Genomic DNA, 13,216 nt, shown 5'->3' with positions numbered 1-13,216 from the left:
AAGGATAGTAGGTTAATGAAGATTTTAAGGGTAGATGACTCTCATTAAGTACCTGGGGTTCAAACCTATGTCCCTTGCTTTGAAGTCAAAAACCTAAATATCTACACCACAGAGTCCTTAAAAATAGTAATATAAAACTATAAACCTTAACATCACCACATGTTAACATATTGACTTCTGTTCATTTAAGGTTAAAGTTATATATTTGGAAAGAATTACTAATAACTTTTAATCAGGATTTTTTACTTAAAGGCACACAGTGTACTTTTTTTCTTAAACTGAAATTTCTGAATTTAGCTGTTATTAAATTAAGCCCCATTTACACTATCCCTCTGAAACTGATCCGTGCCGAGTTTGGACCAGTTAACCGTGCCGAGCTTGGTTCCTTAAGACCATTTACCGGTACATATCAAACTAGCACGGTTCCTCGCCTCCTAGTGAGGATCTATGGTACTACTGCTCTCTAGAGGGAAACAAGCAAATCAACATGGCGGTGCCCGTAACATACAGGCAGTTTGGTTATAATAATGATATTTCTTTATTTGCGGAGAGTCAGGCAAAGAAGGCAGCCTTTGGTGAATTTATTTGACAGAGTCGGCTTTTGGGAAGTGGATACGACAAACGATAGTCTAGTCAGGGCATACTGTACAGACATAGAAAAAAAATGACAGATGTTGTGGTTCATCACACTGCTAAGCAGAATCATCACAGGAAATCATGTGGCATGGTAGGGAATCTAGTATTTATATGAATATCTAAAATTTCATGATTATGGAGGCTGACTATAAGACGCGGTCTGCTCATGCGCTCTTTGTTATCTGAGAACCGGCTTGAACTGAACTGCGCTGAGCCCTACTGATGAACTAGTAGCATGTTAGCGCGTTTCGAATATGTCTGGTGCGGTCCCGTTCAGTTTGCATGCCATTTACACTCAACAGTTATCTCGGTTACTGTGCTCAGACCGATCTGGGCACGGTTTCAAAAGGGGTTGTGTAAAAGGGGCTTAAGTATCTTTTCCAAAGAAACTCTGACAATTGACCTCTTAAGTCAACATATTTTGAATTTTGGCATCATCCCAAGCCACTGTGGAGTAATGATTTACAGCCTGGTCCTATAAAATAAAGGAATAAAGTTCTCTTCCAGTCCCACCCTAACAATAGTATTTTGGTGAGTTATTTAAATGCTTTAATAAAAACACAAGTTTAAAAAAAAAAGTGTATGAATTAATGACACAGTGAAATGTCAAACTGCATGTGTTACAACTTAATGACTTTGGCAATTAAGGCAAGTAACTGAAGACAAACTGTTATTTCTTATCTGTGTCATATGAAAAAAGTCTGATGAATCAATATAAAAAAAATCTCTGCTCAGTCTTTGTAATGACAGTTTGATTGGTTCAAAATGTGTTCCAGTAAATAAAGACCAGCACACTGACAGATTGCAAAAGAATAAAATTAGATTTTCGCTTCGGGGGCTGGAGAAGTATATCAGCCCTCGTAACACTGCATTATGACTAAATATTTTCCAAGGCTCATTTTGGAAAAACATTTTCTACTCGCATTTCAAAGATGACAACAAAAAAAGCAAAGTTATGCAAGTTTTTATATTCTAGACGTGTCCGTCAAGACATTTCATAGAAAAATAGCAATATTTTTTGGATAGAAATGTAATCAGTTGCACAATGACAAACTCATGCCTGTGAAATTAAAATAAACATTGTTTTTGTTACCTCAGAAAGATTAATGTGTGTGAAACATTGAGAAAATATCCTTTGAAGTGCCCAGTTTCTTTCTGCATATTGTTTTTATTTTTCCCCATCTCAATTTAGCCTATAATCTTCACCATCTTTCATAAAAGACAGCTTCAGAACATTCACTCAGTGCAGCAACAGATGGAATTTATAATCTCCTGCCATAAACTTGAAACACATCTACAAGTTGTACTTGGAAAGAGTGCAATAAAAACAACATCAAACTGCTCTACTTATATTGAATTATACTCTACACTTTTCAACATTGAAGGCTCTGAGTTTAGACTCCATAAAGTTAAATAGAAAGATAGATAGAAAGATAGACACTTTTTAAAATGCATGCTGCATAATTGACAAAGTGTAATGAAGTGTTGTGCTGCAATACTGAGCTGTGCTACATTTTCCCCTTAAAAATAAATTCAGATGCCATTCTGCAACCTGTTCAAAACTGTTTAAAATACACTTTTGGGTAGTTTAGAGTTATTTATCTGTTTAATACTTCCTCTCTTGCAGTGTGGATGCTGATGCAACTTAAAGGGGTCAGAATGCAAAACCGAGTTTACATAGTCATAGATGAATAACGATAGTTCAGTGGGTGTAATGGACATACAGAGAAGTTTAAACCCCACCGACACCTCCTTTTTCTGCAAATCTCACAATTCTAAACTTCCACCATAAAACGGGGGAATCCAAACAAAGCCCTGAATTGACATCAAATTCGGGGATGCTGCCTTATTTGGTTCTGGCCTGTACTTTTGTCACGCCCCAAAATTGACATACAGACCAGCCCACTGGTTCACTGGCCCAAGAACATGAATATAGGTAGATGTAACAAACTAGTTTAGCTGTTTAGCCTACAGTTGGGTTTACTTCTACAATAATTACAAAGCAGGCAGTTTCTTTATTGAAAATGAGCCAGAACCACGGGTGTAAATGCAGTATTCCAGGCTGCATGGAGTAACGATCCCAAGGATCTGAAGACTCAACAAGCATTAATTGTTTTGGTTTATCAGAAGATCCCTGCAAAGTTTGATGCTCAGCTGTTCATTTGCTCTAAGCATTTTACCGAAGACAGCTTTCAAAATCTTGGACAGTTCAATGCAGGATTTGCTAAACTTCTTTCCCTGCAATGAGGGGCTGTTCCAACCGTAAGGCCATCACAAGCTGTAAGTGTTATTTTGTCACTAAGCTGTTGATAGCAATACTAGCAAATCTATGGTGACCAGAGTTGGGTTTCTGAAAAGGAGGACACTTTTTTGGGGGGGGGTCTGCAGGGTCGCTGACTGGACCGGACCGGGCATTCGAACCGAGCCATCAGCTCCGGGGCTGGTCCAGAAACCCTGACGGACTGGAGCAGCGAGCCAGCCTTACCAGGCAGGCGGGGGGTAGCACAGGGCCGTCGTTGTCCAGGCTACTGTCACCGGGTCGGGTTCGGTCGCTCTGTTTGCTTGGTATCCCGGATCAGCCCCGAGGCTGACAATTTTATGAGAGTGTTGCGCATAAATCAGGTGTTGAGCCCCGCTATCTAATGCAATCTCCCTTCTGCTCTGAAACAAAGCAGAACATTGTCTGTCAGTCTCTTTGAGTAATCCCCAACGAGGCTTGAGCCTCTGTGTATTGATGCCAGCAGCAAGAAAGAAGGCCCTGATTGGATAACATGCAAAAATATGTCACTTCCAGTGGGGCTAAGCCTCTCAGCGGGGTCTATGGAGTGGGACATGAAGCTGGCTGCTCGATGCTGATTGGCAGAACCTACTTTAGGGTTTTTGACTGGCAGTGACCAGAAAACGGGGAGGTTTTCCCAATGAGACTCAGACGAGAGAGGTAAAAGCAATCATTTGGTATTTGGTTTTTGTGCTGTACTCTTGTCATGGTTTCTAGAGTTTATTATTTCAGAGTGCTTCACAGCAGCTGTTTGTTGTTGTTGTAAGGATGTGTTTAAACATTTGCTAATGCAACAATTCAGGTTTATTTAAACATTGAGCCTCTTTTGGAGAGCAACTCCCACCGCTGCAGCAGACCTAGTGCTAAAATTTTGTTAGTGCTCCTTTAAAGGTTGCCTGTGGCAAAACTAATAATAGAAAAAACATCCTTGGGGCTTTAACTCATCCAAGTAGCAAGAGATTTTACATGAGAACAGGAGCCAGCTTTAACTGAGCCTACAAATGGCCTACTAGGTTGTCTTTGCCATCAACTGAAAAAGGGTGTGGAATCAGGAAGGAGGTGGTTAACAGGCCAGGTGAGTGAGTCCGTCCGTCCGTCCGTCCGTCCGTCCGTCCGTCCGTCCGTCCGTCCGTCCATCCATCCATCCATCCATCCATCCATCCATCCATCTTTTCTCCTCAAAGTCCCGGTATGTAACTATTGTAACTATTTTGACATGGACAGAATTGTAATGTTTGATAAAAGCTCCTTTAATGGCAATTTTCTCACATTGGTAGCACTATGGAGATATAAACTAAATGAAGAGGGCTTATTTGTTGCCAGTTTAGCAAAAGATCTCGATCACTGCAGTTTGCTAAAGTGCAATACAAAGCCCTAAGCATCTCATAACAAAAAGTACTTGACATTAAGGAACATAAAAATGCACAGAGATGATGATTATTAACGAGAAGATGCAACAGGGGAGAATATGCATTTGTATGTAGTTATATGTAAATCTAAGAGATATTAAAGTGATAATATGTCATATACGCTGGTAGGCTGGACTACACCACTGGTAGTGTATAAACAGAATATATGGGTTTTTTAGCTGCAAATGTTAAGTATTTTTACTTTGATTTAGATGTCTGTCAATGGCCCAGTAGGGCTGTGGTTGGTGATGTTAGATTTAAAATATTTACATACGCCAAGTGCTAAAAAGAAAATTGTCTTAAAATTAGTCACAGAATTGTCTTAATTAAAATCATCAACATTTCTATAAAAAAAATCGCAATCTAAACTAACCTGTTTGTTTGACTTTGCTTAATTTGGAAGTGTTGTGCTGCCAACCAAGGATAAAAATTTTATATAAATAAATACAAGTAATTAAAACAAAACATTACACTTTTTTTAGAGTGTCTTTATTGGAAATTTCTTAGCAAATGTATTAATATTCAAAGTCAAAACATATATACAATTTTTACATAAAGTGCTGGATATTGATAAAGAATGTTAGAAAAAATAAGTGCATTTATCAGCACACAGAATCAACAGATAAGCAAAACAGATCATCTGAAGTCATGAAGCAAAACAATCTGGACTTTATGAACAGTCAAACAACATAATTTTTCTCTTAAATCTGTACAATGTGTACTTTGTTGTGTTTATTCTGAGAACATTGAAACTCCTTTACTGCCCTACTGTATACATGTATAACATCAAAATAGACCTATGATATAAAACAATAAAATCACCTGGACCTAATTGTGTTGGATTTTTTGTATAGTATTTTAATTTTTTTTTCAGAGAACACAATAAAAAAAGGTGTTTTTTTTTGGTTGTTAAAACTTTAACCTATCATTGAAACCAACTGCAGAATGGCAATAAAAAGTGTTTCATTTTGTAAATGTTTACACAGCACATTCTTTTAACTGTTTAACATAACCATCTGGGCATGTTAAAATTGTAGCTTTTCAAAGAATGTAATTCAAAACAGGCTTTATTTCAGACTATTTAAAGTTATTAGTTCATATTTACTAAAGATGCCAGTTATGAAAGCAACCAAAGATGTAATATACTAAATGCCCTTCTTCAGTAACTCTGCATTTAGGCCAGACTTAAAGCTGCTCTATACATCATAAGTAAGATGTTTTTTCTTAATCTTACAGCTGCAAGAACAAAATTACATTTTTTTTTTCTCGCAGCCCCGTCCGGTTGGTTCTTGCTGCTTGATCTTGACTTGCCTGGACAGAACTTCCTTATCACAGCTTGTGTGAGAACAACTATGTGATGGGTCATTATCTGGATATGCGTTGTTATGTAGAAAAAGCCGGTATGACCCCCCTCCATTTTTTTTAGGTCAGACATGTACTCCTTTATTTCAGGTCCAGCAATCCATACATGGAAACTATTGTGATCAAGCTTCCTGGAGAGGTAGCGAAACGTCTTCAAATCTTGGAAACCAAGTCCAGTGGATTGTTTTTTTAAACTTTTATGGAATTGTGATCAATAGTTTGAGGATCAACTGGTAGAGGTGGTGAGAAAATATGAACATTTGTAATATACATCTTCTAAATACATAATATAAACCAATTTGTTTTACTCTTCTTAGTAATCTGAAAAGAATGGCCAGTCTGGCCCTGTGTTGCTGTTGTTTTTTCACAGGCGGGTTGTAAGCTACTTTGGATAGGACATTCTATGAGTTTGACAGCTGAGGTTCTTATTAAGTATATTCATCAGAGGCAAAACTAATCTTTTTTGGTTCTTGTTGACTCGAGAGTACAAACAAACTGCTCAGCTCTCATTTAGTGTAGCGGCCTAAACCATAACAGTTATGTGACTTTAAGACTAAAAGTAAGGAGCAGAGATTTTAAAGTAACATGCAGATGATATGTGCTGTCTGCAAAGGAGCGCCAATATAAGCAGTAATGGTGCATAAATGTTATGCTATAGTTACATACTGTCTTAGCTGTAGTGGAAAAAAGAAAAACTATTATGTTCAGATAATGTGGTGCGATGCTTTATTCTACTTGAATTGACAGTCCGGAGCAGTCTGATAGATAGCCTATGTTTACCAGCAGTAAGTGTGGATCAGGCTGTGACAGACCAGGTGCCACTGAGCTGCTTACACTCCAAGCTGGAACTTACTTATGGTTTGCTCACTGCAGCATAAAAGTGTTGTGTGGTTTATAAAATTAACTTTTGTTCTAAGAATGGTTTCATAGAAAACAGACATCGGAACAATACTAAGTGAAAAGTCGGGCACAATTTAAAATGTCAGGAACTCAGACTGTGCATCACCAGAGTTTTTCGAGTGATCTGTGGAGCACTGGATTTGTACTCTACACTTGAAGTTCAGCTTCTAAAAGACTTGCAGTATGGGGCCCTGAGTCGAGTCTGATACCCCCCACTCCTGTGTCTGACACAACTGGTGAAGAGCTAGGGGTTCTTATGGTGAGAGAGGACAATGATGGGGTAAAGGTGGGTGTCATAGCTGACGGGGTAAATCCTCTGTTCCTGGCTAAAGGAGAATAAGCATATTTGGGGTAGGAAGGCTTCCTGATCAATGTTGGCACTCGTCCAGGCTTCCTCGGTGGAACAGTCCGAATGCCTGGCTGAGCAATTCCGGTTATGAGAGGTGGTGGGTACATCAGAGAGCTTGACTCTGTAGCAAAGTCCTCATGGCCTCCTTGAAGCTCCTCATCAGGGAGCATTCCAATATCAGAAAATACAGCAGCAAGAGTTTGAAAGCGGGGTTCCCAGTCTAAATGCAAATCCCAGCTGTAGCTACCATCAAGGGGCTCCTCAAGGCAGACAAGTGATGTCAGGGAATCTGCAGAGACTTGAGCCATGGAGAGGGGGGCATACCCTTTTGCCCCCATGGACTCTTCTAAATCTCTCACCCTGAGAACAGCAGGCAGCAATCCCTCCCCTCCTCCCTCCTCTTTGAAATGGTGGAGACTTTCTGTGCTCGCTATGCCCTTGGATAAACATTTACTAAGAGATGAAATATATTCTGGTCCTACATCAATAGAGTGGCAGGAGATATTGTCAACTGGTAAGGTTGATATGGGAGTCTTAGGTTTCTGCATGTTCAAGTCATCTTTTTTATAGCAGGGAAACTCATTAATCCACTTGATTTCCTGGTCTTCAGCTGTCTCACCCTCTGCCGATCCACGGCCACTTGAATCTGACTGCATGTATGAGTTAGAGACTTCTCTCTTCGCAACAAAACCTACAGGTGGTGTTAACTCCTCCAAGGAAATTACACTTTGCATCTGGCTGTCGGATTCCCTGGATAAGTCAGTACCATGGTTAAACTGCTCAGTACTGGCACCAGCGTTTTTCAGGGCGGCTTTTTTAACATTGCATCTGAAAACTATGCCTCCAAAGATGACAAGAACAAAAAGGAAAAGAAGAAGTGACACACTTAAACTAAGTATGTGGGAATCAAAATGAACCCCAACTAGGGCTTCAGCTGAGCTGGAGATATTCACAAAAACCAGGCAAGTTGTGGTTCTAGAACCCAATTTGGGACTACCTGCAGACACAACTAGTTCCACTATATCTTTGCTGGCATGGCTGGCTTGTGTGCGATACACAGGACCAGACACAAAAATAGCTCCAATTGTTTTGTTAATTGAAAAAAATGGAGATGGCGTCAAAAGCGAGTACTCTACCAGCCCATCTACCCCTCCATCATGGTCCATTGCCATCACGTAACCAACTGTCTCCCCAGTCACAGTGTTTTCTGGAAGAGGGAAGTGGTACTTTTTTTGAGTGAAAATGGGACTAAATTCATCCACTCCCTTTATTGCCACTTGGACTTTCACCGTTGCAGATTTGTCACCTTTGTCTCTGGCCTCCACTACAAAGCAGTATTCAGTCTCACGTTCGTAATCAAAAGTTTGTCTGGTGAGAATGTCGCCAGTAAGGCCATCAATGGTAAAGGCGTCCTTCCTCTCTGGGCTTCTGCTGCCATAATCCATGAAGCAAGAGGACAATATTGAATAGGTCAGCTGGCCATAAGGACCTGAGTCCTTATCAACAGCATGGACAGAGCATGTATGCGTAAATGCTGGGAGGTTTTCCTGCACTGAACATATAACTGTTGGGAACATGAAGTATGGGGTGTTGTCATTCTCATCCAGAACTTCTATCGAGACAACTGTAAAAGCCACATTATGGTTTTCTGATGTCTGGTCCCCATCAGTTGCCTTGATAGTGAGGATATATTTCAAATCTTCCTCATAGTCAAGTGAGTGGTTGACTACTAAAATACCAGACTGGGGGTCCAACTTAAGGTGGCCTTTACTGTTCCCAGAAATGATTTCATAATTCACAAGGCCATTGATGCCCAGGTCCGGATCCCAAGCGCTGACCTGGACCAAACTGGTTCCTATCAGGACATTTTCACTCACTTGTGTATGGTACTCTGTGCTGGAGAATACAGGAGCATTGTCATTGCAGTCTGTTACAGTCACTTTAACAATTGATGAACTATTCTGGGGGGGTATTCCTCGATCAGAAACACTTACTGTGAGTTCATAATATTGAGTTGTTTCACGGTCTAGAGATTTACACAAAACTAGCCTCCCTACTTTTTTAATTTGATTTTCAATGGTAATCATTTTCTCTTCTAAACAGAATCGTTTGTCTTGATTTCCACTGATTATGGCATAGTCCAAATGGGAATTTCCTGGACTCCAGTCTTCGTCTTGTGCAGAAAGAGTGAGCAGGGTTGTTTCTGGAGATGTATCCTCAGGGATGGTGAGTGTGTAAACATCCTGGTGAAACAAAGGCTGATGGTCATTTGAGTCTAGAATCACCAGATCCACAGAGGTGACTGTGGATCTTATGGGATCGCCTCCATCTCTTGCTTCAACCAGAAGATGGATCAGGTTGCTGTTTGTAATGGTCCTTAGGGGCCTCTTGGTGAAAATGGAACCTGTAATAACAGAATATGTTAGGGCAGACTGATGTTATTCAGATTATTAAATTTCTTGTTGCACAATAAATTTGGCCAGGTCTCCCTTTCAAAAGAGATTTTTAATCTCAATGGGTATTACCTTGTTAAATAAAGGATAAATCAAAAAAAAAAATGTGATATAACAAGATGATTGAGTTCAAATTTTAAATTTTCTTTTTAAGTTTGTATCATTAATGTTATTTCTGTAAGGGTCTCAATCCTTCCCCATCATGTCTTTGGATATGGTAGGTTTCAACCTGTCCTCCACTTGTTATACAAGATTTTGTTGTGCTTAGGACATTTTTTAGGTGCAGTCCCGTTTTTTTAAACCATCAAAACAATGCCAATCTATTGACACTGCTTGTTCCCCATTTAGTGTCTGCATTCATTGAAGGACATGTAGTAACTTCCTGTTAGATTGTCGCCATAACTATCAGCAGAATGCAGTATTAAGCCAATACTAACTTTGGAAGTCACATCTCTCACCAAATTCTGGCTAGCATTTGTAGTTCTGCACTACAATACCTGAAAGCTTGTGGCAGATTGTTATTACATTTTAGCGTTTAGCTAATAATTATTATTATTGGGTTAATTAATATTATTATTTTGTAGTACCCCTTAGGGAATAGGCCTGCACTACCACCAATAATTCCCCACTGCAAATTATCTTTGTTAGCTTTTTTTTCATTTTTTTATTTTAAGCGATGAACTGTTGCAGTCTTTAGTTTTAGGCTGCAAATCTCTGAAAACCAGCAATAAACCAAGAAAACCACTGAGAATGTTTAAAGTACAATGATCCAAGGGTTTTTAGAAATTCCACAAATATATGTTGTCAGAGACAAGAGTTCGTATGAATATAGTTTGTTGTTAGGTCTTGTTTAATTGCAGTAGCCTGTCAACTCTTATATTTTATATATTTATTACCTCCTCTTTTCAGTCACTTTGTCACTCCTTATTCTGTGTTTGTCTTTTTAGCATTCTCTTACTGAGACATGCTCTATGTTTTGTTCTCCCCATATTGTGGTTCCTGTATTTTTACCATTTGCTTCTTTTAATGCATTTTTCCTCATTTAATGTTGTCAGTTGTCTCTGTTCTCCGGTTCTGTTAATAAATCTCCTTGCGATGTTTCTGAGCCTGATAATTTACAGTTTTTTTGTTAGTTGTTTTTCTTATTTGGACATTGACATATGTTCTCATTATTGGAAACCTTTCAGCAACCTTTATTACTGGAAACGTTTTGGCATTCAATGTAGCTCCTTCCGATTGGCCGCATATGGGTCCTATACAACGCTGTAGGATACAAGAGAAAGTATTGGACTGAAACTTGATAGCAACAAACGCCGAAATGAGTCAGATTGGAACTGGCCAGAGAAGATCATAATATCCACAGTGCATCCCTAATTTAATAAGACGTAGATGTTCATAAATGTATTCTCATGATAATTCAGTAAACTTTAAGCATTCGCTATATAAAACTGTGAAGAAGTAACTGGTAAGAGTCTTATAAAGAGTCTAACGGAGACTAAAAGGACACATTTTTGAAAACAGTTGATTTAAAACACTGCATTTAAATAAATGTGTAGATTATCACTGGGTTTATTTTGCTTTCAAAGAAAAAAAGAGAATGTATGGCTTTGCGTTCCTGGAGTTGCATCAAGATTGCAGAAGTCATTGCAGTGCAACCTCATGTCCTGTGAAAAACCTTCCAAATGAATACCATGTGCGGACTGCAAAAGCAATTTTCTTCTGGGAGAGCATCAAAGAGTTTCTCTGAAACATTTCTTATTCCACTTCACTGCCACTTAAACTTCCGTACATGATGAACACATGCCTCATGGAGCAGTACCTTCCACTGAGGAACACATGAATGCAGAAAAACAAAACGTTTGCTGGTACAGAAAAGACTGTGTTTGGTTTATGGATGTAACCATAAACTTTTAGTTATTGTTCAAGGACATTTCTATTCATGGACCTCTTCCTAAATTAATACATATCATTTTCATTGCACAATGAACTCGGGGCAGAAACATAGTAGCATGAATCCTCTTTCTACTAAACAAAGACAGGCCAAACTGAAGAAAAATAGATGGTTTTAGTATTTTTCATATTTTTTTTAAAGGTGGAATAAGACCAAAGCTAGATTTTCTAAGATAGTCTATCCCCACAACTGCTCTTGGCCCTTAAATGTTTTTGGTTTAACAGTTTGCAAAGACCTGAAAATACACACACTAGATAATATGCTTGTGTACCCATTGGTGTTGAATACTAAGCTGCTCACAACTGAGAAAGATTGACATAATGTCAGAAACTAAATGTATAGACAAATATGACAAATCAAGTGCCGAAAAGTTACAGATCTATACAGATCTATATGCTTATAAAACAGAAATTACGGTTATACAATATATTGTTTACCATTGTCTGGATGGATGTAAAAGGCATTAAGAGGAGATGAAAGCAGTCTGTAGCTGATCTTGCCATTGAGACCAGAGTCTTTATCATCAGCACCAACGGTCACAACTAAAGTGTCTTCTGAGGCCAGCTCTGACACCTCTACCTGAAACAGAAAATATACAACGGAAATAAAATAAAACGGTCAATATAAAATGTTCCAGCTTCTAATTAAGGTTTGTCAAATACTATAAAGCCTGGGTCATTACCAGATTGGAAAACTAGGAAATAAAACAAAATTTCCAACATGAAACACAGTAATGGGTCATTACTTAATCACTGTGAAAGAAAGAATAGTTAAATCTAGTTTAGCTGTTGTAAAAAAACAAACAAACAACAAAACAACAACAACAAAATCAAGGCAATCAAGCAGCATCCAGGTGCTAGAAATTAGAGTTTTTTTTTTTTTTTTAAACTGGAAAAGGTAAATAAGACATGCATGGTTGAGTTATATCTAGATGGAGAGTGTGTTAAAGTTGTAAATTAACAAAAAATTATTTTATTTTTGACATCTATAGTTTTCTGTGTTTAACTAAAGAGCCATTAAGTCACAATTTATTGTTAGCAAGTGAAAATGATTAGTAATAACGTATCATAACAGAATAAAAACTTAACTTCATGAACCTTATGTTAATCCTGTTATAATCTTTTTTCATACCTGATAGGAGACCTGTATGAAGACCGGAGAATTGTCATTGACATCTAGCACTCGAACCGCAACCTCTCCACTTGTCTCATGGAGCGAGTCTGACGCCCACACTGTCAGAGTATAGTCCGTCTCCACCTCATAGTCAAGAGGTTGAGTCAGCGTGATAGCACCTGTGTAGCGGTCGATAGCGAAGGGATTGCTGGTGCTACTGTTGTCTGAAAAACTGAAGGTGATGGTTGAGCTGAGGTCAACATCATTCACAGACACCTGGGTGACCACATAACCTACTGGTAGATCTGAAGAGAAAATAAACATTATTGTTAAAGATGGATCCAGATTCGTCATAGCTTCAACTCTGTCATTAAACTATTTGACAACAGGTGTTCTGAAAACAGATCAGGCCTACTTTCTGATATATACACAGGCTCCATTGGTGGTATGGCAGGGCTGTTGTCATTAACATCCACCACTTGGACCCTGACTGTGGTGGTACTACTCAGAGGAGGCTTTCCCCTGTCCACCGCCTGCAGAATAAGCCTGGAATAAAAATGGAATAAAAATGTGTAAAGATTTGATTATGTTCATTATGTTCATGTTTTTGCAAAAGTACTTTTGTCTTTATATCCAATAAAGACAAAATAATATATTAACTATAACTATAAGTCTTGGTTTCTACAAATATGACCTTATTGATTGGAACCCAACCTAAACTTGAAAATGTATGTTAGCTAAAGCTCTCTATCTATCTTTTCCTAT

The 13,216-nt window shown here is 38.6% G+C and overlaps 1 protein-coding gene across 1 annotated transcript in view; it reads right to left on the bottom strand.

Moving 5' to 3' along the window:
• Positions 1-5,238: 5,238 nt before the first annotated feature.
• Positions 5,239-13,216, bottom strand: part of dchs2 (dachsous cadherin-related 2) — a 31,626-nt gene continuing 23,648 nt past the window's right edge. Inside the window, exons 17-20 of the mRNA XM_015390802.1 lie at positions 12,867-12,997; positions 12,470-12,756; positions 11,776-11,917; positions 5,239-9,338 (exon numbers count right to left, since the gene is read on the bottom strand). Coding sequence (XP_015246288.1) covers positions 6,733-9,338; positions 11,776-11,917; positions 12,470-12,756; positions 12,867-12,997 — 3,166 coding nt within the window. The 3' untranslated portion in view covers positions 5,239-6,732. The remainder of the gene's footprint in view (positions 9,339-11,775; positions 11,918-12,469; positions 12,757-12,866; positions 12,998-13,216) is intronic.

The sequence above is a fragment of the Cyprinodon variegatus genome, unplaced genomic scaffold, assembly GCF_000732505.1.
Source record: "Cyprinodon variegatus isolate N-32 unplaced genomic scaffold, C_variegatus-1.0 Scaffold514, whole genome shotgun sequence".
Classification (NCBI taxonomy): Eukaryota; Metazoa; Chordata; class Actinopteri; order Cyprinodontiformes; family Cyprinodontidae; genus Cyprinodon; species Cyprinodon variegatus.
This window is presented reverse-complemented; position numbering and strand designations above follow the sequence as displayed.